At 39.3% G+C, this 27,696-nt stretch overlaps 1 protein-coding gene across 3 annotated transcripts in view; it reads left to right on the forward strand.

Moving 5' to 3' along the window:
- CHL1 (cell adhesion molecule L1 like) overlaps positions 1 to 27,696 on the forward strand; it is a 524,527-nt gene that overhangs the window by 316,208 nt on the left and 180,623 nt on the right. For all 3 annotated transcript variants that reach the window (XM_078661653.1, XM_078661651.1, XM_078661652.1), the window contains exons 3-5: positions 14,757 to 14,865; positions 18,837 to 19,027; positions 26,614 to 26,736. In XM_078661653.1, coding sequence (XP_078517779.1) covers positions 14,757 to 14,865; positions 18,837 to 19,027; positions 26,614 to 26,736 — 423 coding nt within the window. The remainder of the gene's footprint in view (positions 1 to 14,756; positions 14,866 to 18,836; positions 19,028 to 26,613; positions 26,737 to 27,696) is intronic.

The raw sequence follows: 27,696 nt of genomic DNA on the forward strand, positions 1-27,696 counted from the left end.
CCAACAGCCACGAGCGGCGAAGATGCCCCCAAAGACTACCCGCGGTGCTCGGGGAAAGGTTCCTGATGCACAGACCCTGGATAGCATGGAAACAAGCACATCTAGAGGGGGAAAAGTGTCAGGTTTGACCAGTGGAAAAACCACAACGCCCCAGGCCTGTTTGAACCATACATCAAAAGGTGAGAGCTCAGAGGCACTCCAAAAGAAGGAGAAGGAAAAAGGCGCATATGGTTCAGGCCCTAAAGAGGCAAAAATGGGTCCTGAAGACCCCGACAAGGGGAATACCATTATACATTTTGTCTCTGGTACCGCACCTGCTCATACCTCAAGTAAGGGTTTACAAGGAGTTGGCCTTATAGCTGCTTCTGAGGTTAATCTTGATGAGCTTGCGCCATCTCATTCTGGTTGTAATACAAATGAGCACATTGATGTTTCCCTAGACCATACCCTAGATCATACTCCATGAACTGACCTTGCAGTATGTATCCAAACTACCCAAGACACAACTCACCCCCCAACAAAAGAAGGGGGCTCCCCAATGTCAGCAACCGCATTGGGGGTTCAGGGGCAATAGAGGTATTAGGGGCAACAGGGGGTCCAGCTACCTCTGAATCACAAATGGATACTAAAGCCCTAATAGAGGGGGTCGAAGTAAATAATGACCTGGAAGAGTTGACAGATCTTGATCTTGATGTAGGGGATACATTTTATTCTGTGACTGACGGATCCGATTTAAGTCCTTCGGAGGTGGAAGAGAGTGATTCGCAGATCTCCAGTGACACTACAAGCCCTGGTACACCGCAGAGAGATACTGTTAGGAGAAAGAAACTCTCAAGGAAGCAGAGAGACAGCCCAGCACTGGAGAAAAGCATGGAGGCCCATCCAAGAGAAAAGAGAGCAAGCCTGGATCCTGCCTTCAAATGGGATAACTCTGCCACCAGGAACAGCTATCCAGATCAAACAGAGTTTGAAGAAGGCAGAGATGAATCATCACCGTCTCTGAAAATGATTTTTGACTCCATCAAACAGTTGCAGGAGGAGACGCGCATGGATGGCAAGAAAATAGACTGGCTACTAAAAAGCTACAAGAGGCAGTAGGAAAAATGGCCAAAGCCTGCACAGACGTAAATGCAAGGATGACCCATGTGGAAGAGCGCACCAGCACATTGGAGGACAATGTAGCCAAAGCCCAGGCCCATGCGGACTCGTATAATAAGCAGCTGGTAGATCTCCAATGGAAAATGGAGGACTTCGAAAACAGACGACGGCACAATAACCTCCGAGTTCTTAGAATTGAAGAAGGTGCAGAAGGCGATGATATTCATGCGTACATCTTGAAAATGATGAAAGGTGCCTTCCCGGAGCTACACCATTGGAAATGGGAGGCCGAGATCCAACGTGTCCATCGCTTTCCTTTGATGTTAAAGAAATCGCCGCATGCGCCCACACAAGAAACCATAATGCCAAGAGCAATTTTAATCTATTTTGGAAACTTTCTGTTACGAGAAGAGATATATGCGAAAGCACGCCCCAATGCTAAACGCACTTTTGAGAATCAATCTTTATTCACCAGGCCAGACTAGTGCCACGGAACTGTGGAAAGGCGCTGGAGATTAAGAGAACTGATTCAACCTTTTCAAGCTCTGGGTGCGCAGGCTTTTTTGATGAACCCAGCGAAACTAAAAATCATTTACAAGAATACTTCCAGAGTCTTTACATCAGAGATTCAGGCAAAGACTTACATGGATTATTTTTCTGATCTACAGGTGGATTAGAAATCTTTGGTTGTCTTAAATTCAAATAAGTATTGTCACTGTGAGTAAAGTCAGTTGAAAATGAGGCTTTAACGAGATGGAATAAGGACATCCAGGGAATTATCGCTAAGAGATACAGCCGGTTGTTAATAAGGATAGGCAAAAGAGAATGTCACAGGTTTGGCACAGAAAAAGCAGATATGAGCGCAGTGAGGGGGGTCGACTCTCAGGCTCCATCACAGAGACCCTAGGTCTGCTTGCTCCACAGTGTAGGTGGAGGGTGCGGGGGGCTGGGGGTTTGGAGGGGGGGTCCGATAGAGGGGTTTTGGGCGGGGTTAAAATGGAAAAAAATCACCATTCAGTATAGAAAACAGTCATGTAGCTGAGCTGTTTAATAAAGCAGATAATGTGGAAGCGCAATCTTTTTTATGCTATTATGACAGGTATCGGGATCAACTCTATATTTTATGCAAGTAATAACCCTTAATGTTTGTGGGCTGAACTACCCTGCTAAAAGGAGGATGGTTGGTGAATACCTTAAAAAGTTATGTGCCAATATAATCTGTCTACAGGAGACGCATGTCGAGGGGGCACTTTCAACTAATAGCTTGCACCTCTCAGGGAACCAGGACCAGGGGGGTGGCAATATTAACAAAAACAGTGGGCTACTCTTTAAAAATCGTTTGTCAGACAAATACAGTCAGTGGGTAATTGTAGAGGGCCAAATATCAGGATTTTCGCTTACACTTTGTTCAGTTTATGGCCACACGATTGATGATCCTGAGATGTTTGACTCTGTTAATCAACAGCTTGCAAACTGGCCACTTCCGATCATATTTTGTGGAGATCTCAACATTAATGGTCTGAATGGGATATGGAAGGGGGATCCAGCTAAATTTACAGGCCGAAAAAAAAGGCCATTGGGCTTTAACCCAAATGATGGAGGATAATGGGCTTGTCGTTTCATGGGAGTATTATAACCCCCTGGGCAACATCGGGCAAGGCGGTTGGGCCAGATTTTATCCCCTTGGAGTTCTATGAAACCTTTTTTTCATCATTGAATAGATTTTTATGTAGAATATTGCGACAGGTATTCAAAACAACAAATTTCCTTTTCCAAACTTTTTAGGCCGGAGTCCTTAGGAGTCACTATATAGTGTAGGGACAGGTGGACTAGTGTGAAATGAGTATTTGCGCAGGTTACCAAATTTACAAAACTACTTTTCTGGATGAAATCTTATATACAAAGGTTAAGTTACACACAACCCAATGTCATAATTCAAAATATATTATTTATTATTAACTGTTGAATTGCTGATACGTTTCTAGAGTCAATTAATGTGGTTAAAAACACATGGTCACAATATTTATAAAAACATTTTTGCTTCAAAATTCAAAAATCACAAAGCTTATATGCACAAATTATTACACTTAAAACACAAAATGTATTAATGAACAAATTGTCTACGCGGCGTTTCGGTGATCTAGAATATCTGCACCTTCTTCAGGACATTGATGTTCAATTTAAAAACACATCTAAACAAAAAGGTGTATAATAACAATCAGTTAGACAAGGTACTGAGTTTTTTTTTTCACAATTGTATCTAATATCACTGTTCTTTAAGTATTTATCATTAACATCCTATTTGTTCATTTCATACATTGACCATTGTTAAATACTTAGATGTATCCTTATTAATCCCCTATTATTTGGTAACCCGTCAAAAACCTTTGCTCATATCCCTGCATATGCTAAGACAATTTAGGTTTTGAAACTGTTATAAGAAATTGTCTCATACCTATTGGGTCTTGGAAAGACCTCCAATAATCTGTGTGGATAAAAACCTTAGAGGCTTGCTGGTAAGTCAAGCCCTGCTGGAGGGAAAAGAAAAATCAATTAACTCTGCCCTTTATATTGTGGTTGTTAATATCATAACCTGTTCTTTTGTATCTCTTACCTAGGGAGTATTTACTTCGACATGGAGTTATAATGTTCTTGTGGCATATTGTTATCTTTTCTTTTGTTCTATTGCTAAAGAAAACCAGATTGCCATTAGGAATTGCTTTACCCTTCAGGTGCCTCTTTCTTACTTATATAGCTTAGGGTAAAGAAGATACCTTTTATTCACCTCTTTATGTATCTTCTTGGTTATTTTGCCCAAAAAAGCTGTATTTTTCTGTTTAAAAAAGACATTATTTCATTATTCTTATTCTCTACTTCCCATTCTTTCTATTTCGTACATAAGTATACCCTTAGTGTCCCCTCTCCTTACCGCTGATGGCCTTCAAGGGAATGTGGGGAGGACGTATTTTTCTTGTAGTAACCATAGACTTCCTCTTTTGAGTCTGGAAACATAATGATTTATAAGGGAGTCACAAATTCAATATTTTATCTCCCCTTTCCTTACTGTCTCCCCTTTCCTTGCTGTTTGATTGGGTAATTACCGCCTTCTTACCTCTAATTTATTCCACAATAATTCTTATCTGTTGTTCCCTTCATTTAATTGGGGAATTCCATTAGTTTGGAGTTTTATTTGTTCCAAGCTATAAAAGAATAAGTATTGCCAATTAATCCATGCTCCTACTATCTATAGCTACCTGCTTCAGTTAGGTGTTTCTTCTGCAACTTACTTGGTGGATGAAGATTCCTGAACCGCGTCCTCCCTTTTGCCTTCTCGCTCTGCAAGTGAATTTGGAGGGAATCAAGGTTCCTATAAATAGTGCTCTTAATTGTCAATTATCAATTAATTAACTCTCATTATGGCGGTCCATGGTTGTTTGCCTCCTTTTTGCCTATTTCACGGGGGCCATCTTGTAAGATGTTATCATTATGTCTCTCCCTATTGCTTTATACAATTATATGGGGCATATGTGTTTTTTTCTGGAATTCCCTGATATTTAATAACCATTTGTTAATCAACTGTTTTTACTACCTTGATTTCATTAGGTATCTGATTATTATTTATGTTTTAATTATTTCGGCCCGACCCTTCTGTTGTTCCATATTTTATTTATATACGCACCTGTTCGTTCTAAACCATTTTAGGAGCCTCATCTATTCTTTCTCATCGATTGTTTTGGTTTTCGTTTAGGTTGCCACGTTTCTTTTCAGCGCCATTTTGGACTGGGCTGATTCCTTACAGTCCTTTTTTTGTTTTAGACGCCTTCTGTGTACTTTCAGCGCCATTTTAATATATAGAACCGAGTTTCTCCGATTTATCAACTATATTCCAGTTTAGTGATTCATTTACTATTGCATGTTAACTCTTTTCTGGTCCCTGAAATACATTTCCCTTTGATATATTCGGACCTATGGAGATTCTGCAGATACCATATTTGTTTTGGATTTCTATGGGTGACGTAAGTTTGCCTGAGTTACATTGTGATGATTCGGAAGTTAAAACTGTTAACTCCATTCTCACCCAGCTGGAATACTCCACTATTTTTGAATGAGAGGAACTCTACTTAAATTCTGCTAATTAGGGTGAAAAGTTCAGTTGCCATCAGTATGGACATCACTATTTACATTGCGCTATTGTTCAACACACCCTTTTTAATTATACACAATGAGAACAATGCCCCACTCCTCCACAAGGGAGGCCCAAAACATAGAGGGATAAATTCACGTATTTTTCTGGATATTATACATCGGACTCAACATCATATTATTTCAAACTAGTCCTTACACTACCAAAGAAATATATGCTTACACAAACTAAGCTAATATACACAGACTCATTTGTCACCCAATTATCTGTGAAAGGCTATTTTTATTTGAAAGATACAATTGGCATGAAGCTTGTTTGAGGTACCAATCCTTGGCAATTCCAGGGGACGGAAACCTTGATCCAAGTTTGTTTAATTCTAACACAAATGATATTTCTGAATGACACCATTCAACAGACTATGTGTCGATGGTTGCCTAAAATTCAAGAGATGAATGCACCCAATATTCCTTCTATTGCCCAGTTTGAAAATTGTCCAAACTTGACAAATTGCACTGAAGAACAGCTTTATAGTATGTTGCAGAATGGTACATTTAATTCCATGCTTTCAGGTCCTCAGGGGTGATTATTAGACACAAATGTAGTTGTAGGAAAAAGATTTATGCTGCTTTTTAAAAAGAAAACCATAAAAGTACATCATATAAGTACAATAATCCTAAAAACAGTTGCAACAAATTAATAAAAGACTAACAAACTGAAAACATAAAAACATGCATTTTGCTTCCTGTTACAATCATCATCCATCAGTTTGAATCAAAAGTGCAAGTGTGCTGATATATAAATGAACATCAAGTAAAAACAGCCCCTCTGGCTGAATAATTTACCCACAGTGCAACTCAACTGCAGGTTTAGGAAATAGCAACCAATTGTAAATGATCCCTCAGCAAAATCCATCTGGAGCCATGAAGTGCATGTGCATATAATCTAACCAATATCAAAGTTTAGGGAGGAGCCCTCTGCTCTTGGCATATTCCTTGAAACGTTGTTGTTCCCCTGTCAGTAGACACAAATAGTTGTTATGCTTGTTTCTTGAATTCCACTCTGTGTTTAAGGCAAGCAGCCCTGACCCAGTTATTCCCATTCACAACATTCAGGTATTGTTACCACCTACTCAGTGGGAACATTTTGTCAACAATGGCTGGAACATTTCACACTGTCTATAGTAAAACAACATCTTTCTCTCCTGTCTGAAGACATGGACTTATCAGACTTTCTATAAGGTCCTACGTCTCCACATTAAAAAATAATTATTTATGACCTATATAATGAAATTAGAAAATGTTCACAAATGGAAGCTTCCACACATTAAAGACAAATTGATCAAGATAATTTGTATAAAGTGCTTGCTGTTGTTGATAATAGTATTAATACGCTGTCACATTTACAATTTGAATAACATTGTGTCATCTGAAATTGATATCATGCAAAGTGACATATCTACATAGTACTGTAGGTAAAGTCAGCTTAGATCTATCATGCAGTTTAGCTGGACACTCCAAACTCTTAAAAATGGTAGATAGAGCCCCTAGGCATTATCTTAATTCCAGCCAGCTAATTCTGCCTTTCAATCTCACACGTAAACGATGACTCATGGCTCATAAAAATGCCACATACACAATTTCACATCTAGAGAAGTTGGAACAGCTCCCAATTATTATTACAGAAACACTTTCAACTGTCTGGTTAATAAACAAAATAATATATTTTCTGATTTCAACTTTCCAGTTTACAGCTTGCATGAAACATTCCACTGTCAGTTGATATAAACCCCTAGGAGGCAGCTTAATTCACAAATTATGGTCACCCCGATTTTTGTATAATTGTGAATATGCAAACAAGAAGGACTTCCTTACGGGAAAGAAATGTGACTCTTCTGTTGGACATTCACTCATTTGCAAACATGTTGCCATTCATGTGCATGTAATGCGTCAGTAGAAAATGTGTCCTCTTATCTAAATGGAATACCTTCCCCTGCAATACTCCCACCAATCACGATCCTTTCAAATGGAAGTTATTTAATGTTAAACGATCAGGATGTTGCATAGTTAAATTTGGGGTCCCATACATTTTATTTGTTTCTCAGACAGTGACCTGCTGTAACAACTTCCTTTTCCCTCTCACTCAATGGGGTATGGATAGCTCATTGTGGCCTTCTATTCCAACTTTGAAGGGAGATTTGAAGAAGCTAAGCAGACTCAAAGCACTATTGTTTCGAAAAGATGTAGCACTAACATCTGCTCAAGAAACGTTTGAATTATAAGTTGCAAGGACATCCAGTGAAATACAGTCCTTGTTGAACACTAACATGCCATTACATTTCAGTGAATTAGTTCATCGTGTTTTAAAGTATTGAACACTGTCGGCCTTGCTCACTTCTTTAAAGTTATCAGTTCTGGCTTAGTCAGTTCCTTCAAGAAAATCTTTAGGTTATTACCGGCTTTTAGTCATTCCCTTTTTCTATTCTGTTTGGGGGGCATCCCACTGCGATTATAACTCATTTGAGGCATTTTGGTACTATTCTTGCTCTTCCACAATGGATGTTCCGTTTGCAAGCCCACTGTGTCATGAGCGCATGCTTTGATTTTTTGGAATCATGTCGCTCCAGGACTGGGACCTTGATTGGTCATTGTCCTTCGGACTTGCCTGGTTTACCTGTGTACAACCTGTGTTTCACTGCCTCTGGGGCCCCTTCAAATGAGCACTAGATAGTTGTCTAGCTTTGCAGATGCTGTCTCCCGTGGACATAGACCTATTGATGACTCCATGAGCAACCCATTATCAAACTTGTCCCTTGGGCCTACAGCTTCTTTAGAATGCGAGTTATGAGCTACTCATTTCAGCGGAGATGAGTGCTTCAGCACATGGGTCATTAATTACTGTCTTTAATAATGTGGATACAGGTTACCTGACTACTTTCTCAGCATCAGCTGAGGCCAAGGATCATGCCTGTCCTCTGGAGATTGTGAACTGGGATGTTGAACAATCATCCATTCTGGGTTCATTGGCTTTTGAACTTGTGAAAGACATAATGGATACCTCTGATACACCTTAATTTGGCTACATTTTCAAAATTGGAATGTTATTTTTTTTTATTAATATTTTTAATATTTTTTATGACATGCATTTTAGCAAAGCCTTGGACTTGCTTAGCTAGTGTGGTAGCTTATGTTTTTATTATTTTGTTAGACTTTATGTTTCTGTCTTCAACTGGAGGAGGGTGGGGATTGTTGTAAGTTCCCTGTGGGGCCCACTGGAGTTCTCCCCTACGTTAGCCAAACGGTAGGTTGAAGGCCGATTTTGCTTTGTTCACGTTACAAAGTATCATTTTTGTTTTCATGCTACACTATTATTTTACAAATAGGCTGTACCTCTTTTGTTATTAAGCTCTTCCTGGGATTCAGTGTTGACATTTCGCACATCGTGCCCTGTTTTTTTCTGTGGTCGGTCACTAGCACTTTCTAAAACATTAGAGAGACACAGCTGCTGTTTTTAAACAGGCCATTTCTAATCATATAGGCCGAGTTTTGTCGTTTTGAAAACAAAGAGAAGAATTTCTAACAGAGGAAACCTCCTGGAACGAGTGCGCCAGCTCTCCGCAATCTGAGATGCAGAGCAGCTAACGGTGAATGCCATATATGGGGCCCAGTTCTAATCCCAGCGATGTCTGATATATCACTGTGAATCAAATAATGATAATAATGCTTCAGGATAGATAACCACACTTAACAGTAGGATGAAGCGATACCTAAATTATCTCTTCCTATGGACATAAATCTTTTAAAAACTCTATACGTTTTTTAACCATCAATAGTCATAGGCAATTCAGTTTGGACACACGTGCTCTTCATTAAAGCATACTTTTCTGTGTTTATTCCATACATTTATTTTTAAAACATTTTTTTTTTAAGTTTGAATGAAAGTCTTCTTTTCTTTTTTTACATATATATAAACATATATATCACATAAACGTATATATAAACATATTTACATTTAAACATACAAATACAGAGTGTATATTTTCTTTTGCTCCCGTCGCCCTTCTAATCAATAAAGATGCTCTTTAAACTGTTCCACATTGAGCATTCACTTAGATAGTAGCTCACCCTACTGGAGCAACTGTGAGGTTTATTACTCCAACCTCTATTTTTTGTGGTACTCCTGATTTATTTCCTATTTTTTTAATTTTTGCGGGTGTCTTGAATTATCTGTCGAAGCGTTTCAGCCCCATTACTCTCGGGCCTCATCAGGACTAGGGCAGTTGAGTGCATCCCGCCCATACAGATTTCCTGATATATAGGTACAAGAAATGGATGACGGTTAATCATATAGAAAACGACTGGGAACTGGTGGATTTTGGGAAAACTATGCAGAAGAGAAAGTTTGACATTCGTCCTCTGTCTTTGACGCACTGGCAAATGTGACAAGATAAACAAAAAATGTAAAGGCATCTTTATTTATTGCTCTGACTTTCCTGACCGGCTCGCTTTTGAAAATCGTAGGTGTGGGGGACAAGGGCCCCAAAGTTGGCAGGTTTTTTATATGTTTGAATTGTGCACAGAAAGGTCTATCTGTAGAGGCTTCCACTCTTGACCAATCTACTCTCCATCCTTGAGACAAAGACAGGATGTGAGACTCAAGAAAAGAACTTCACTGCACGTAAGATGTCATTGACGACTAGGTCGGTACAAGGGCTAGTACCACACATGAAAGGTGGACACATTTAAAAATCAGAATTGATGTAGGTCGACCTAATTTTTCGGCTGGTATTCCTAAAACCCACTCCTACGTGTCTCTGTCTGATCAAAGGGCATCTACAAATAATGACTTATTAAATGTAACATACTAATTTGAACTTTATAAAAATTCTACTATGCAGCAACTATTTAAAAGAGATCTACATCTTGCTCCTCATACGTCCCCAAATTGTTAATCATTTCTTCCCAAATTTCATCTCAGAAAAAGTTACTCATCAGATCCCGAAACATGCCTCATTTAATGCTACATATCATTCCTTTACCTATATCATTTAAAACAAAAAGCGGTTTATTTATTCTCAAAATGGTAAATAAACAGACACAACTCCAATATATGCAAATTTGACCACGCAGAAGAAGGCACACCTGCACTCTATAGGGGATCAACTCACAAGTGAGGTCTTGCCGTGGCCATTTCTAAGAAATTCTGTGGGTGCCTAAATTGCCAACAGGATCAGTATTACTAGGGTTTACCTAAATGCTTCCTGCCGGCTTCTAAACATACCAGAAATGGCTTCTTGTAAATGAAATACAACCGTACCAATTACCATTGAATTTACATCTGTTTTTTTAGTAACATTATACAACCTAGCCGAGATCTTGGTGCATATGCAGCCAAAGTGGTGTTGATATTTTCTGACCAGTCCAGTTTCCAAGATCATAGATGAGTATCTGCAATTCCATTTTGGAATTTACTCAGCCACGCACGTAAAGTCAATTTGCGTAGCTTTGCGCGTTTTAGTAAATTCAAAGTAACACAAGGCACTACATAGGACTGTCTTGCAATAATTCGTGTTGTAGGTGTTACATGGGAGGAGCATGGGTACTCCTGAGCTTCAACCCATGTATTTTGATGGAAACCCAGAATTGAAAATACTTGTAAACCTGGTTTTGCACGAAAATGGTGCACCTACTCGATAGAGGTGTAACGAGGAGAAATAGCGTCTTTTCTCCTCATTCTCTACAAATGTCTTGGATTGATTGATTGATTACTCCCTCTTTCCATGTGTGCTGCATTTTGCAGCACATCTAAAAAAATGGCTGTGCCTCTAAGGATTATTTTTGCGAAGGAAGGTATCCCTTTCTGCACAAAAATAAATGCGGCTGTTACGCAGCACCCGTGTGCCGTAGCGCATGGGGGCCTGCATTGATGCTGGCCCCACAAATGCACCAGCGCATAGAGGGTGATGCATAACATGGCATCTTGGCAAATATGGCACTACTCAGCTTGCTCGCATCCACGCAACGCAGCATAGCAGCTTGCCTTACTGTGCCGCATTGGGGGAACTATTAGTAAATATGCCCTAGAATCTCACCAAAAACCACATGCGTTTTTAATCAGAGGGAATTGCTCCTTAAACTTGCTAATGAACCTATCAGACAATTACTGCAGAGCGATATGTCACTCTAGAATCTCGTTCTTCAAGCTTCCAGCACTTTTTAATTTGCTCCATTATTTTTCTGAAACAGACATTACCCTCAATGCTTCCCCATTGCACACAGGAATGTGCACATAAAAACGCCTACTTAATTATGGTGTCCTATCTTCAGACACTCTGTTTGTTCATGGTTTCATTTTTAGAGTTTGTGTGTCAGATTACATTTTTCCACAAAACTCTTGTCTTTTTGCACGTTCATATTTTTTCGCCATTTCTAAGGGAGGGCTCTAATTGCGCCTCCACTCAGAGTGTAATGATGGAATGCATGTGATATTTTGTCTTATTCAATAGCTCTTCTGATTCCATGAAACATATTTTAGATGTATTTGTTGCACTTTTTACTTCCCATCAGGCTGAAGGGCCAGCACTGTGTACATTCTGAGGTCTTCTGTTTCATTACGAAGCAGACACAGTTATATAGAGATATTGATGGTAGGTAAGGATAGCCAGTCTGGAGTACTATGCCCATCTCAATGTCTTATCTAAAATTGAGTATTCTTGGTATTGCAATTACCTTTGCCAAAAGAATGGAGTATGTTCTAAACAAGGGATCTAAGTTCACAGTATAGGACACCACACTTTATTTTCCTTTATTTGTGGCCTAATACACAGCTGACCCTTTTTCCAAAAGTTAGATTTTTGTGATTAATTCTTTCTAACAATGATAACTTTGGAATGTGTGGTGTCATTCCAATAGTATGATCTGCATTGCCCCAAACGCTGTACACTGTACGTACAACAATTGTACATTGTCTGCATTACCCAACAATTTTCTGCATACGCCTCTGATGGTTCTTCACAAAACGATGCTGACAAAGGTACTCTAGCTGCCTACCGGCATAGAAAGTCTATTGAACGTGAAAACTAAATTGCTGGATACCATTTCAACATGCAGATTCAATGGGGTGATGACTACTTTGACTCACAAAAACCAGATGGGCTTTATGCTTGGTCGATTAACAAAACAGAACCTTCAATGCCTACATGTCTGGTTATATGGAGTAATGGCTACCCCCATCCACTGGCAATCATGTCCACATATGCTGAGAAAACATTCAGCTCAGTCCAATTACCTTATATGTTTGCAGTGCTGAGACTTTTCGGTCTTGGCCCATGCTATTATAGTTTGGTGTCTCTCCTCTGTATTGAACCCACAGAGGCAGTACGCACAAATGTTGCTACTTCTACCTCGTTCCCTCTGTGGTGTGGTACCAGACAGGGATGTCTGCTCTCCCTCTCTTTTTTGCCATTTGTATAAAGCCCTTGGTCAGCTGGGTCAGGGATGCATGGGTGGGGTAGGGGCAGAACAGTGGTGGAAGGAGCCGATCTCCCTATATGCAAATGATGTCTTCCTGTATGTCGCAGACATGCCACAACTCTGCCCCCACCCCTGAATGAGACTGTAAAGGACTTTTGGGAATATTCTGCATACAAGATGAACTGGGGCAGATCAGTGCTTTGCAATTTTGGCAACAGGGATTGGGAAATCGCTATTCTGGACACAATCAAAATAACAACAGAGGGTTTTACGTATTTGAGTATATAGGTCACAATCAGCCCTAATGGGTTCCTAGGGTGAAATTCGTAGTTATAAATAAAGAACCTGCTTGGGGATGTGGCAAGATGAAAGAAACTCCCCCTCACAATCTGGGGAAAGGCAGCTATTCTCAAGATGATAAACATTCCAAAACTGCTATATATCATGCAGGATGCCCCATCCTAATACCAGAATCTTATTTTGTATGGCTGGATATGGATATTCAGCGACTACTATGGGATGGATGGAGTGGGGCACTCTGTTGCTCAGCCTATGGTGGTGGGAATGCATTTCCTCACTTCTGCACGTACTATTGGGCCTACCAGATTCAAACTATCAACGACCTGATGCATTCCCCGGAGGACGAATCCGGGGTCCGTCTTTATAGATGCTCTATGGAAGACATATTGTTATAGTGGACCTGGTAGAGCTGGATAGTTGGCCCTGACATGCGTGGTACTTGTAGCATGAGACAGAGTCAGGAGGGATCTGGACTGGTAGGGAAGGGTGGCCAAGACCATGGCTCTCTGGGAAGGTGGTGAACTGTGCCAAGTAAAGAAATTGCAGGGTTTTTCCCCGTGTGACTTGTTCAGCATCTCCACTCTTAGAGATGTGATAGTATGTGGGTTGGTGAAGTCTTTTGAGCAACCAGGGGAGGACTATGAGTTAGCAGACATGCAGTTTTATATATATGCACAGCTCAAACATGATTTGATGGTGGAAAGGGTGGACTGGTCAGACCTCCTGGAGGCAGCCCCTTTGGAGAAGCATTTACTAGGTGGCCCACTTGTTAGGGGAGTGGTCTTTACCACCTACAGTGGTCTCTACCACCTATAATATAATCCTAAAGCATGTACCTGACAACTTAATGAATCTCCCTAGAATGGGATTCTGGCGCCAAGGGGGACGTGGACTGGGAAGCTGCCTTGATGCATTCCCGCGAGGAGGCCATCAGGGTGCAGTTCGGCCAAATTCAGTAAAAAATCCTCCATGTGGTCTATATACCTAGAGATAGATTGCATTAAATGGGGTTGCACCCAAGACTGGACTATCTCCGCTGTTAAGGCCCTGATTGGACCTTTTTTTCACGCAACGTAGGGATGCCCTGAGATTCACACTTTTTGGGAGGACATATTCAGGGAGCTGGGTAACATAATGGGGGAGGAGATCCCACATAGCTCAGTTTGTATTTCTGTAGATCCCAGGTGTTTTAGATCTACCCCTCAGGAAGCTGGTGTTCTATTCCTAGGGCCTTGCCATTGCAAAAAGAGATATTGCATCGGTCTGGGGGGGGGGGGTGCAAGCACTACCTACAAAAGCCCAGTGGATAACTGAGATGACCATGTGTATGGAGGCTAAAAAAGTAGTGTACACTGCCAGGGTCTGTCCTCGGAAAGTCACTAAGATATGGGCCAGCTGGAGGATGTACTATGGACTGGGACTTGAGGACTTTCTGACTTCCGAGATGTTTGCCCCAGATGTGGAGCAGATACACATGGAGTCCAAGAGTGGACATTGATACCTCGCCACCCAGCCACCCTCCTCCATCTGACATGAAGGAGCACCCTCTTATATCCTTTTGTTCCTTCCTCCCTCTTCCCTCTCCATCCGGTCTGCAGATGTAAAACAATGAGGTCCTCAATAGGATTGTACTGGCAACTAAAGTGGCAATATAAAATGTTATGAAGAAAATACTGCTTGCTGTATTGTTACTCCCCCATTTAAAAGTCTCTCGCAACCTAAACAAATGTATTGTTCTTTTCCAGTTGAACAGCTTCCTACAATCACAGACTGGTCGAAAGGATCACAGGTGGCTTTTCCTTTGGATGAAGATTTCACACTTAAATGTGATGCAAACGGAAATCCTCCTCCCAAGTAAGGGGCAATAAATATATATAAGATGTCATTTTTGTGTTTACTTCTGATTTGAAATATTTTATAATACGCATTGTTCAACTGAAACGAGAGTGTTACACATAGGCTGGTCTGTTAGTGGACATATAAATCATTGCAGGCATTGGAGCATGGAATGGGACTGACAAGATCGTGCATAATTGCTACGCATTCTCCAAGAATGAGGAATGAATGTTGGCGGAAGCTCAAAAACAGCATGGTTCACTGAAGGGTTATGTGTTGGCAAGTTCATAGTTTGAGGAAGTGCAGATAATAATGCATGAAAGAGATGACCTGTAAATAGCATCCAATTCAAGGACAAGGAACATAATGACATCTCTGAGACCCTGGAAGCCAACCCAACATTTGATGGTGATGTAATGAAAGTGTGGTCTGGGACCGGTTGCTTCTTGAAAACATTGTGAACTGTCAACAAACTCTCTGACTGAATCAGTTTTGACTACTGATTATTGAAAGTAAGGGTGACTTTACGCTTTGCTATTATTAGGAGCTGGTTGTGTGAGGCTTTGTAACAATCCCTTTTTTTTAACATGCTGTAGCCTGATTTTTTTCAGTGAACATTATTTATAAAAAAGGCAGTTGCCCATCATGTGGATCACAGGTTGTGCAATGCCATTTCCTTTTATATCATTGCAGATTAAGCTAGGTGAAATGAAATCACTGGGACTAGAGAAGAAAAATGACTATAGGTTAAGAGAAAACATTTCTAAATTAAAAAATACTTGGAATGCAACGACCTGGGTTTGGGATCAGTGAAGTCTCAAAATGAATAGTCAAGGACTTAAGACTCCTTAAAATCTCTTATAAGGTTACCTTGAAGTATTGCACATATGAATCAATCAATTAATTAGGATTTATAAAGCGAGGCAAATTACCCATGAGGGTGTCACGGCGCTGGAGAGGCTAGCTGCTTTTTGGTGGCTGTTCTTTTGAACAGCCAGGTCTTGAGTCCTTTCCTGAATTCCCTGAGCAATGAGGCGGTCCTAAGGTGCTTTGGCTGCCAGGTAAGAGAAGGAGCGTCCTCTGCTGTTGGCTCGGCGGATCCGGGAGGTGCCATTGAGGAAGAGGGAGGTGGATCACAGGTGCCTAGACGGTTGTTGGAACGTCAGTCCTTTGAATATAGACAGTGAAAAGCTGGCCAGATTGAATAGGCTTGATACTTACATTTTGTGGCAGGCAGCAGTACTTACCAGTGAGAATCATACAGCCAATGTTAAAGATGCATCCAATGTTCAATTTGTTTATTCAAAAACATGTATGCCTCATGTTTCCTCATCGAAACCAAATCTAATCAAATACATAAAAATATTACTGCATGTTGATGAAATAGAAGGTCTAAAATTAATATTATGGTGACTGTGCTGTAAGAAATTAAAGTTTGGCTGTTCCTGAGCCGTGGTAAATGTAAATGTCAGCTTTTGTAAAGCGCAAAGCTAACTCCGGAGAGGTGTCCCGGCGCTGGGGGCCATCGGGCAGATTACGCGAGCTATTGCCCAGAGTCAGATGGTGCTGGGCTAACCTGCCACCGGAGCCGGGGTTTGAACCGTAACCCTGTGGTTTGGAGTCACCCTGGCTGCTGCACCACACCACTTCCTTGTCCTTTCACTCGACTCAAAGTTATGTTGGAAGTTGTTTCTAAAGCTCTGACACTAAGGTTGTAAGTCTATCATGATAATTTTATACCCAAAGATATTTAGTAAATAGCCACATATGTATGGAAAAAAGGTTTCTGGGTTTTCCAAAGGGCAGAAAGCACCAAATTGCAGATAGTGAGAGCCAGATCCGAGAATGAGCGAGCCCTGGTCTCAGGCACTGAGTGCAGGTTATAGACAAAGGACTAAGGTCACCGGAAGGGCAAGTGTTAACTAGAGGATAGATATTTGTATTTTTTCCACTGGACCAGAAGGTGCGTTTCAAATGTACTACAGTGGGTCAGCAATAACATCTTAAATGGCCCTCAGCCTCAATAAGGAGCCATTCAGACAGTGGAGCAAAGGATGAACACAATTTAGTTTGTAGCAGGTTTAAGAAATGCATTAGGCAACCTAAACCTGTTGTAGTTGAGGCATGAAGGAGACAAGAGAATAAACTTACATTTTTTGATATATAAAAGCAGGAAAAACTCACTGAATTGCTCTGAGCCGGCATATAAAGAGGTGTTAACATTTAAGTGCTTAATGGTGTGGCCCAACGCCAGACAGTCTCCCGGTTCCGGGGCGAGCAATCTGACGTCTACAGACCATGAGGGTCTACCACTTTAATTACCAAAAAATAATAATCTGTCATCTCTTCAGTGAAACACTGCTCCTGCAATACTATTAGTATCAATGCATTACATCACAGCTGGTGCAGACCATATCTAACCAATCCCATTGCCAGTATCGGGCCAGCCCAAAGCTCTTTATCTCATAGGGATGCCCAAGGGTGCTTATAACATTTGCTCTACATTATGGACACCACCTTAGCTCAAGTGTTTTCTTTCTTCTGAAATAATATTTTATTTGTGCTGATATATTTCATACAAAAGGCATTTACATGATTAATTTGGTAGCTTTTAAAAACATTACTGCTATACAGAATTGCTGTCTAGGTAGCTAGCCAGTCATTCAGTTTAAAAAGTGTCAGGAAGGGAAACTTAAAAGCAAATAGACATTAAAAATGAGGACTGATGATTTATACATTTTGAAAATAGGAGAGTAGTTCTGCTAAAATGGCATCCTTAGGTCATATGTATCGTTTGAAGTTCCTCTAAAACCTACTTTGGGGTATTGCCCAATGTTTTCTAGTATTCTCTAGGGAAAGAGCACTCTAAAGACAACAGAGGAGAATTGGGCTAGCTCTACAGACCTTGAAGTGTGGGAATATTTAAAGAACCTTCTGTAAAAAAACGGTTTATTAACAAACACATCCATTATGTTGTGATATTGTCTTGGTAGTCAGTGGTTTGGCTTCCGAAGGTGGGGGCTTCACGTTTTGTTCACTCCATTGTTATCATTGTGACACCTTCCCCTGTTTTAAAGATTGTCATCCTAAATATGCCACCAAGAACTTGGGGTACCATATTTAGAGGGCATAATCAAGATACAGCCTGTCCTCTTGTGGCACAGAGAATGGACTGCAGATGAGACAGATGTGAATAGGCAAATATTGAAGGACGCCTTGGTGGTGGAGGGGTCAGAAACATAAGATGACTAGACTATGTTAAAATGTTTATGGTTAAACTAGGCCATCCTGGATATTATAAAGATCCATACACTATGCAAAACGTGTCTACGAAAGACTTAAAAGTAAGTTGTATGCATTACCTGGGCAAAGCGAGAACTACAACTGAATTGAAGAAATCAATGGTGCAAGGATTTTCCCTGGCACTAGTAACCCCTAAGATACAGCCACATATTGCTCTAATTTCAGATGATTATGAAAGGTTTCTCTTGACACACTTCAGGTTGAACATTTTACACCGATTGTTAAGTTTCCCTGTACAAAATGATTGGTTGAGAGTTTTATGCCATTGCCCCTGTGATGGTGTTTTGGTTCAATCGACATTACATATATTATTTTTCTGTAAATTTTATTCCATACCGAGAAGGAGATGTATCATTCCTGTGCTTAAAAAATTTGGTATTAGACAATGTTACCCTGCATTTCTGACTCTTCAACAGCTAGATGATAATTTTAATATTGTATCTGTTATTGCTTTTTTAAAAAGTGGTTTTAGGTCTCGAAAATCAATTGTGATGTGATCCATTCAATTTTATGTATATTAAATTCTGAAAGCTGTTTTAATAATTGTGATATATGCATTGAGCTTTTATGGTTCACTTTAATAGTTACCAAATAAAGAACTTTTGATTTGATTTGATTGCCATTCTATACTGATGACACTGAAGAATTCTTAAATCTTGGTGATCATGACTGATTTTATTTCACAGCTTTCGGTGGACTAAAGATGGAAAACCCTACAATCCTTCGTCTGATCCCCGAGTGGTAACAGAGCCAAATTCTGGAACATTCATGATACGTAATAATGGAAGCATTGCTAGTTTTCAGGGCAAATATCGCTGCTTCGCCTTCAATGACCTGGGTACTGCCATTTCTGAGGAAATTGATTTCATTGTGCCACGTAAGTGTCTCACTGAGAGCTGTTTAGGAGAGATTGTGCTGGAGTTTGTGAAACATAGTGCATACCTATTGCATGGTATTCAGACGTAAATATTTCTTGAAGACTGCATGTGTTTCAATGGTGAAGACTTCAAACAACTTTTATGTGTTTCATTCATGAGTATTCGAGGGCGCTGTATATTGGAAACCTGCCTCTAAAGACTTAGAATAGGATGTTGCAGCACACGTATGTCAAATTGGTCCTTTAATTCACACAAATGCGATTAGTACTAGTAGTGAGGGAAGTTGTGCATATTTTAAATGTCATGCTAAAATCAGCACTTTGCTCCTGTTTTAATTGTTGAAAGAAAAACATCTGCAACTTTCAATTTCAAAGTTGTGAGGCAAACATTGTTAATGTTACTCTTGAGAAAGATCCACTAGTCCATTTTCAGAGTCAGCTGACGAGGAAATATTAGTACTTGTGAGGAAGGAAATGTTATTTCATAGACTAGCAAATAAACATGCACATGTAATTGTAAAGAAAACAAACAGGAGCACTCATCGATTTAGAAAGAGTGCCAGAGGCATCATGTATTGAGAATACGAAAGAGGACACATATTGAGAACAAACAAATTGGAAAGAGTTGTGTCAGCACTGTTATAAGTATGCAACAATAAGTATGCAAGTAACGTGATGAACTTTTTGCACATGACACACAAGGTGGACGGTGCAGGTGACAATTGAAACAGCTATAGGTTGCACAAGGTGAGAAGGTGACAATAATGAAACGGTAATTAAACTTCACACGTAGTTATTAACAAAGAATTGTACAAAATTGAGCATATTTGGTGAACCAGTGCCACAAGGTGCACTAGAATTTCGACGACGTTTCGATCCTTGGTAAGTGCTGTACAAAGGATGAAGTAAGAACGGTGAGGGAAATTGCAAGGCGGACGGGTTGAGGTAATTCAAAAGGATTTAGGACACTGTAGTAGTAAATACCTGAAGGAGGATGGAAGTGGTATTGAAGGAAGAAGGTACATAAAGTATACTTCAGGGGGACTGAGGAGCTCGGGCCCTTATGAAATATTGTTGCACATACATATCACTTTCACCCAGTTGTCAACTAGGTCTATGCGTATACTCCTGTTATTTAACCATATACAGCTCTAATATTAAGCAGCAATAACATTGCCAAATTGTAGAGTCCTGTACCACAAGTTTATTTTTCCCTTTGGAAAAGTATTTAAACCGTGTAGGATGTCCATGCTTCCTGTAGGTATTTCAAAAGTGAACTTCCTAGAAGACTGCATGTGTTTCACTAGCGAATGTGTGTTCAAATATTACTTGTACATTAATTGCAAAAATTTCTTGAAAATTAACTGTTTTTTACGGTGTTGAATATACACTACAACCGTGCACCATTTCATAGTAGTAAATTTCAAACCAAGAAGTGGGCAGCAGGTGGATCAAATCGAGTTTTGCCTTGAGAGTTTGTGAACACAAACACCTATAAATTTGTCGGTTTCTTAGCGTACGTAAGCTCCATTGCGATCCTTCCCCAGCCCGGAGATTTATTTGTTCAATGAAATAAGGTCCATTCCAAGGAGGGAAAGGAAAAGTGTTAGTGCAAAACTTTGTAAGGGTGTTAAAAATGGGGGTGTCTAGTTGGCAGGGGTAGGTACCTTTGTCCACATAGGGACCCTTGCTTCTAGTCAGGGTAAAGTGTTCTACACTTCTAAAATAATTCCTGCTCACCTCCTTGGGAGCTTGGCAAAGCAGACAGGTTTATCTCTGAGGAAGTGTGTAAAGCATTTGTGAACACACACATGAATACAGTGAAAACACTACAAATGGACACGACACCAGTTTAGCAAAATAAGTAATCTTTATCTAAACCAAACAAGACCAAAATGACAAAAATTCAGAATACAGTAATAAAAATATGACTTTCAAATGGTAGAAAAAGTTCAGTTCAAAAGGAGGATTTAGGGAGTTGATCACTTTGTTGATTTAGATTACGCAAGAGACAATTTCATCAGATTAATGTCTAGGTGGGGTGGGAGGGGTAGGTGTGGGCATCTGTGACCCCAGGTTGAAAGTCTGAAGTAGAAAAATGCGGGTGGCGGTTGAAGACTTCTCAGTTGCTCGATGCGTCTGCAAGGAATGTTAAGTATGCAGCTGACACCCGGCCGCGCTGCTGCTCGCTCCAGGGTACCCTAGGCCATGGGAGTCAACATTTAGAGAGAAGGCGGGACATGATCCTGCCTTTGGCCAATTGTGGGCACCCACAAAGGCCAATGGAATGTGTGAGAGGAGGCAGACTCACATAGAGAAGTCTCTTGGAAGCTAGAGTGATTCCAAGAGGCCCTCTGCTTAGGGCTGCGCATGCGCGCTGCGCTAGGGGAGACCTAAAAACTGGGGATAAACACGCTGTAAAAACCACGTCTAACAGAGGGTTTCTGGTAAAACATATTGTCCAATGGAGAAAAAGAATCCTAAGGAAATTGCACGATGTGCTATCTTTCCCAGTACATAGTTTTACCCTGCATATAGCCCAGCACAGGGAAGTAGCAGCTGTCACATGGCATTCACAGAACTAGTCTCGGACTGCTGCACCAGTCACAACTTCCCAGATGTACTACCTAGCATACTATGTAAATTGAGCCCTCTTGTTCACTTTCTAAAGGAATATTGCCTATAGCATATATAATGATTGCTGAGGATATTTTGCGTAGTAAATGTGTACTTGTTTCCTTGTGAAATTGCTTTAAGATCAAAACTTTTAAGGAATTTTCATGTTTAGAAGTTGTTAGCATTTGCTAGTATTGTATGCCTATTTTGTTTGTGTTTTCGGGTACATTGACTGTGTAAGATTTCTATGGTAAAGTTTACTGATATACGCCCATGTTAATTGAGTTGTAGAACCCTGCTGAATTAGTACTGCTTGCTGACTGTTGGTTTTCACTGTACTTGTATATTGCATGTTGATTTTCTAGATGTTTATGTGTTTTCCCTATTATTTGTACAAGAAATCCTATGCAAAAGGGTTAAATAAACTTTTACAGATATTACACCAAACATATACACAACTTTTAGATGTGTTTTCTTGAAGAAATGAACACTCAATACCTTGGAAAAATTCCAATTGCATTATGGAAAGAAGATTCATATTCTGTAAGGAATGTGCTAGTCATTAATAATGTTGACCATCCAAGTTCAAATAAATATACTAAATTCAGTAAAATTAGCAATTTTAGCATGTTTTTAAAGGGACCAATGTAAGGTAACAAGACTCATAAAGAGACCAGTCATTTTACATGTTGAAGGTTCTATCATCTGATAGCAAAATACTACTTGGAGTAGCTATCCCTTTGAACAATTTATCTAAAACAAAACCCAAGCCATGTGAATTAAAGTCTCTTACTGTACTGGTTTATGGACAGGATATCCTTTTGATTTGCCAAGCATCTATTAGGCAACATTTTCAATAGCATTTGAACAAGTGATTTCCTTATGTTCACAAATTTGTCTAGGTTAAAATCAGTGAATCATAACTGAATAATATGAAGAAGTTATGCATGGCACTAGATTTTGCATTCTTTACACAAGCGGTGTTCATAAAATTGCTCCAGTGTTAGTGCCTGCATTGATGCAAACTGGTCCAACATGGAGAAGTAATTTCCAAAAATGTTTTCTGCACCTCCTAAGTAAAGGTTTATTGAATGCTAAAATATTGTAAACCAAACAGCAGGCCTAGATGTACTGTATTCACAAATTACTTTTTAAAAGCCGCAATCTTAAATGAACTTGGATCTTAGAAAACCAGTTAAAACCAACCCTGCTTGTAATAGCTCCTCTTCTTATGAAGTTTTTCTTTCCAGTTTAACAATGTATTACATCACTTGTATTCAATGTATTAAGTCAAGATTATGCCAAGTTTTATTTACCAGCAAATCGATTATTTCTGATGGTGTTTTAGGAAAATCTGTAACCTTATTTTTTCAATGTTAATGTTCAAAATGTGTTTTTGCACACTATCATAGTAATCCTTGCAGTTATTTCTGTAGATCCATTGGTTTTTGGCCCAATATAAGAGGCCATGTCTAATGCATAGGCTTTGAGGGTAAGTGTTGCAGAGTTTGATGTAAGACTAGTTCAGTACAAAGAACAAATGCAGAAAAACAAAGTTAAAGAGAGGATCAGGTTGGGACTAAAATAAAGCATTGTTTAAGCATAATCTGGATAAAAAATAATAAACTACAAGCCACCACGTTCACTAATTTGTATCTTCCCTCATGTATTGGTCTGGAGTGCAATTAATCTCCATATACAATTCCCTGGAAATCCTTCAATATGATAGTTTCTACCAGATATGCTGTGTTTCTGCAGAGGCTAGGAGATCCATGCATGCAGTGTAGAGGGGCAACGCTTTCTTAAAGAAATGTATTCCAACTAGCTTCAATTTAACTGTTTCAGAACAATGAACAACAAAGTTAGTGCTTCCTGAATTTGAACTGTCTTCCTGGAGACCACAGCAGATGTCGACAACACCCTGATTTATATTCATTAGTTCTTCACTCTGTGCTTCTTAATTTAGAGCATGCACTTGATGAATATTATTAAATAGGTCTCACCCCGTTAGTATCACCATTCATCATGATGTTTACATTGACTTTGTTTGATCTTCTGCCAGGATTTGTCCTACTTAGGGAGGTACATTTTTACTTTTGCTTTTGAAAGTAGACTGTATTTATTTTTTCATATTGTTGCCAGCAGATGTTGGCTTTTTCCCAATGGCCTGCTGCTTCTTTAGGGATTACCATGTTTCTTGCTGAAATGGTACCAAAGGGAACACAATGTACGCGAGCATCTTGTCACTCATGAGGTGCCAAATTTTAATGACACTTCAGAAGAGTGTAACAAGATTCCTTCGTGATAGTTCCTTGTCGGTGGAGATATATGATCTCACACCTGTTCACTTGTTGATGGATTGAGTTGTGGCTGTGCAGACAAGCTATACTTGGTCTTGGCTTTGAGTATTATCTGTCTGAATGTGTTGCAAGCATTAATGAAACATGTCTAAGTGGAAACTCTCCATTGTACATATATTGATATAATATTTAAAATGTTTAGTTCAGCTACATCAGGTCTACATTAGTTTTGTTTTCAGTTTAAAAAAATAGCACATAATTAAAAAAATCACCTGAAATAATTAAAAGTGAAAAATCTAATCTTAAAAAAATGCTGATAAACCAGCGATAAGTTCCTTGGTGCATGTGTTTCTTGCATAAATTGGGCCTGATTTAAATAAAAAAAGAGTATGTGAATGGCTTGTAAACTGCCGTTTTGGTTTTAGTAGATTTGGAAGGTACCCAGAAATCTACACATATAATACATTTCCAGATCTGCACTTTAATGCATGCATATTCTACATTGCAAATGTAAAATCCCAGGTTTAGGGGAAAGAGAAAAGTAAATTCAGACATATGTTTTATTTTTGTTTATTTTAGATTAGCTTCATTTAGGCTAAGAATTGCCTTTGAGAATATTTTTGAAATGTCTATCTTTATGGTTGTTCCCAACAGTTCCATAGGCTCAGTGCTTACAATTCTCATAAAAGTTTTTTACATCTGTGCCCAAAAATTTCCTGATATCTTGATCATATGAACTAGGATGTCATTTGCAGATTCATTTAGGTGTGTATGTGTGCCCTAAATTAGGCTCTAGCAGCTGAGAAGTACTTGTTCATTCTTTGCAAATAAATTCCATAGAAGCAGTTCTTAAAAGCACATACTACAGAGACATATACCTGTGTTTTCATCAGTATTAACAAAATACTTCAGTTAACATTCTGAAGGGACAGTTCCATTATATGGAAATGTGTCACTGTATTCTGAAATTTGTGTGCGTATGTAGGAAGAGTAAATGTGACCCGTGAGGGGCAGTGAATTACAAAACCAGAATTTGGTGCTGATGATATAGGACACCAAAGGATTACAAAATATCAAGACCCAGGAGTTCTTCTAAATTGAACAGTTTCGTCAAAGTGATGATAGTGTTCCAACATTTAGCAACCTATGAAGTGATTCATATAATGAGTTATTAACAATTGCTAAAAATTAACTACAACTTATATACATGTCTGTTAATGAGATGGTTGAGACCTAGGTATTTACATAAAGTCAAAAGTAAATATACCCATTATTTAGGACACATTGTTTAGGTTTCAATGTTATAAGTGAACATTATAGACATCAGGGATTTGAGCAGCTTACAAATTTGGACGTTTAATAACAATGCAAGGAAGAGAAAGAAAAGTGGCAATGTACAAAAGTACTTAAACAATGTATTAGTGATAAAAGCTAATTGCAAAACACATATAATGCCAGTAAAAATGCCACAAAGATCTAGCTGTTGGGAGCAAGCATAATACACGTGGTGTCCAAAGATGCCAATGATATGTAGGGCTAAGAGGGCAATGTACCACATTCCTAAGGCTCTGGAGGGTAGCTAGAGCAAGGTGCCTGAGGCAAGTGCTTTCAACCCACTACAAAGGATTGTTTTGAATCTCCCAGTGAGTGGTTGTTATTCATTTGTTTGACTTAATATATAAGTTTAATTAGTTTAAAAGACCGTATAATCATCAAAAACGTTGATTGAAGAAACACTGTGAAAAGGGGACATGATAGTACTAGAAGGCTCTATAAAAAAATTGTAGTTATAACCAAGTACATCATTTCAAAGGTAAAAAAGTGTTTCCAATATTTTATCCAACTTCTTAGCCTTAATAATCTATTTGTATAAGAAATTCAGCAGTCTCTTGAAGATTTGGTTAATTTAGAAGATCATACTAGTGGCACCAAGGAAATCAGAGAAATGACCTTAAAGTGCGTATTTCTTTCTCAGCCCCAGCACCGTTCCTCATCCCTTTTCCAGGGAATTAACTAATTTGCTCTAAGATATATAAGGACATTATAAGTGATTAATGTGATTCCATCGGCATGCCAATGGTAAACAGAGGTTACAAATATATTTAAAGTAGGGTATGTCTTTTACAAGGTGGACAACGAATGTATTTTTGACTCTAAAGGGATCCTTAGGTCAGAGTGTTGTCAAGCAAATCTATCTATAGGTCTTGCCCCTAAACAATAGAATAATGTTGGTATAACTTAGGGCTTTGAAGCAACTGTTAAATAAGCTTGAAATTATTTAGGTGAGAATAAGTGGGAAGGGCATTGAACATTTGTTGCAAACCTAACATAGTTCGATCGCTCAACTGGGACCATCAGTGTGTTGTAACATCCTAACCGTCGACCCTTGAAGAGGTAGAAACAATTGCACCTTTCTTATTTATGACATGATTGGGAAAAATTGAAGAAATGCACTTCTTCCTCTCCCGCTGCCTTCTGTTTCAGTAATCAAATGTGCAAACCTTGAATATTGTTGAGATTAAAAAGTGAAACTTCTCTCCTCTATGTTTCCTGCCCTAAACCAGATGTATAAAAAAAAACATTATATGTAGATGCAAATGATGTTCCAAGTATCCAAAATATTTGGTTAAGAAGGACCTACTATGAATGACATTACCCTTTTCCACGCAGGCATCCCCAAATTTCCTAATGAGAGGATTGCTCCCGAAGAGGTAGAGGAGGGAGACCCTGTGGTGCTGCACTGTGATCCTCCCGAGGGCATCCCACCCCTGCATATTTACTGGATGACCATTGGTGAGATGCAGTTTCATAAAAGGAATGTCAAACATGTGCTAGAGTTATTCTGGAGTGTTTTCCAGAGTGGTGGTTACTTAAATCAAAATGTACTCTGTTTTTGGATTGGCCAGTATTGTTCCACTGGGAAAATATTCTGCTAAGTGTGTGTGTGTGTATTTGTGTATGTGGTGTGTATTTACTTTATGTGGACTTAGGAATCTTGTAGGGCATACACAGTTTTCCTGCTCTGTTATTTGTCTGCATTACTGTCTGTTTTCTTTGCAGGAAATATGTTTGTACTATCCATTCTGGAACATGCGTGGTGTACTACTCACTATGATGATGTTTGTGCAATGAATGCAATTCTCACATCAGAGAATCAAAATTGAAATAAATGTTATATTGCCATCAATATAACACAAAATACCATTGTGAACAACTGTTATGCAACTGCCTGGAGAACATATGCAGTGTAGCTTTGTTCTAAGTCATTGTGTAGCTTATGGTTTTACACTACACAATTTCTGTATGTGATGGACTGGTGCTCTGCGAGTCCTTTGTATTGATGCTCAGCAGTTGGAGTGTGTTGATCTGTTTTTTGAGTGAATTGTATTGTACAATGTGTGTTATGTCTTTATTGATGCTTTGTGAGTAATGAATTGATCTAGTGCCTCGGTGGTTGGTGCTATAACTCTTGGAGTGATGGATAGTTTAGTACTGTGATTGGTGGAAGGTTGTTATACAGTGTGTTGGGTATGTTTGTCTTCTGTGGGTGGTGCAGTTTCCTTCTGTGTGGATAGTGAGCACTTCTATTCCATATGATGGGTACATTGCTGCTCTGCTGCTGTGTGACTCGACAGAACTACAGTTATTTGTTTGGGAAATCAATTCTTGAGTGGTAGATATTTTTCCTGTGTGCTGATTGAACATAGCTGTCCAGATTGTGTAGGATAGAAGCTGTCTGCAATTGGTTTACTG

This window comes from Lissotriton helveticus, chromosome 9, assembly GCF_964261635.1.
Source record: "Lissotriton helveticus chromosome 9, aLisHel1.1, whole genome shotgun sequence".
Taxonomy (NCBI): Eukaryota; Metazoa; Chordata; class Amphibia; order Caudata; family Salamandridae; genus Lissotriton; species Lissotriton helveticus.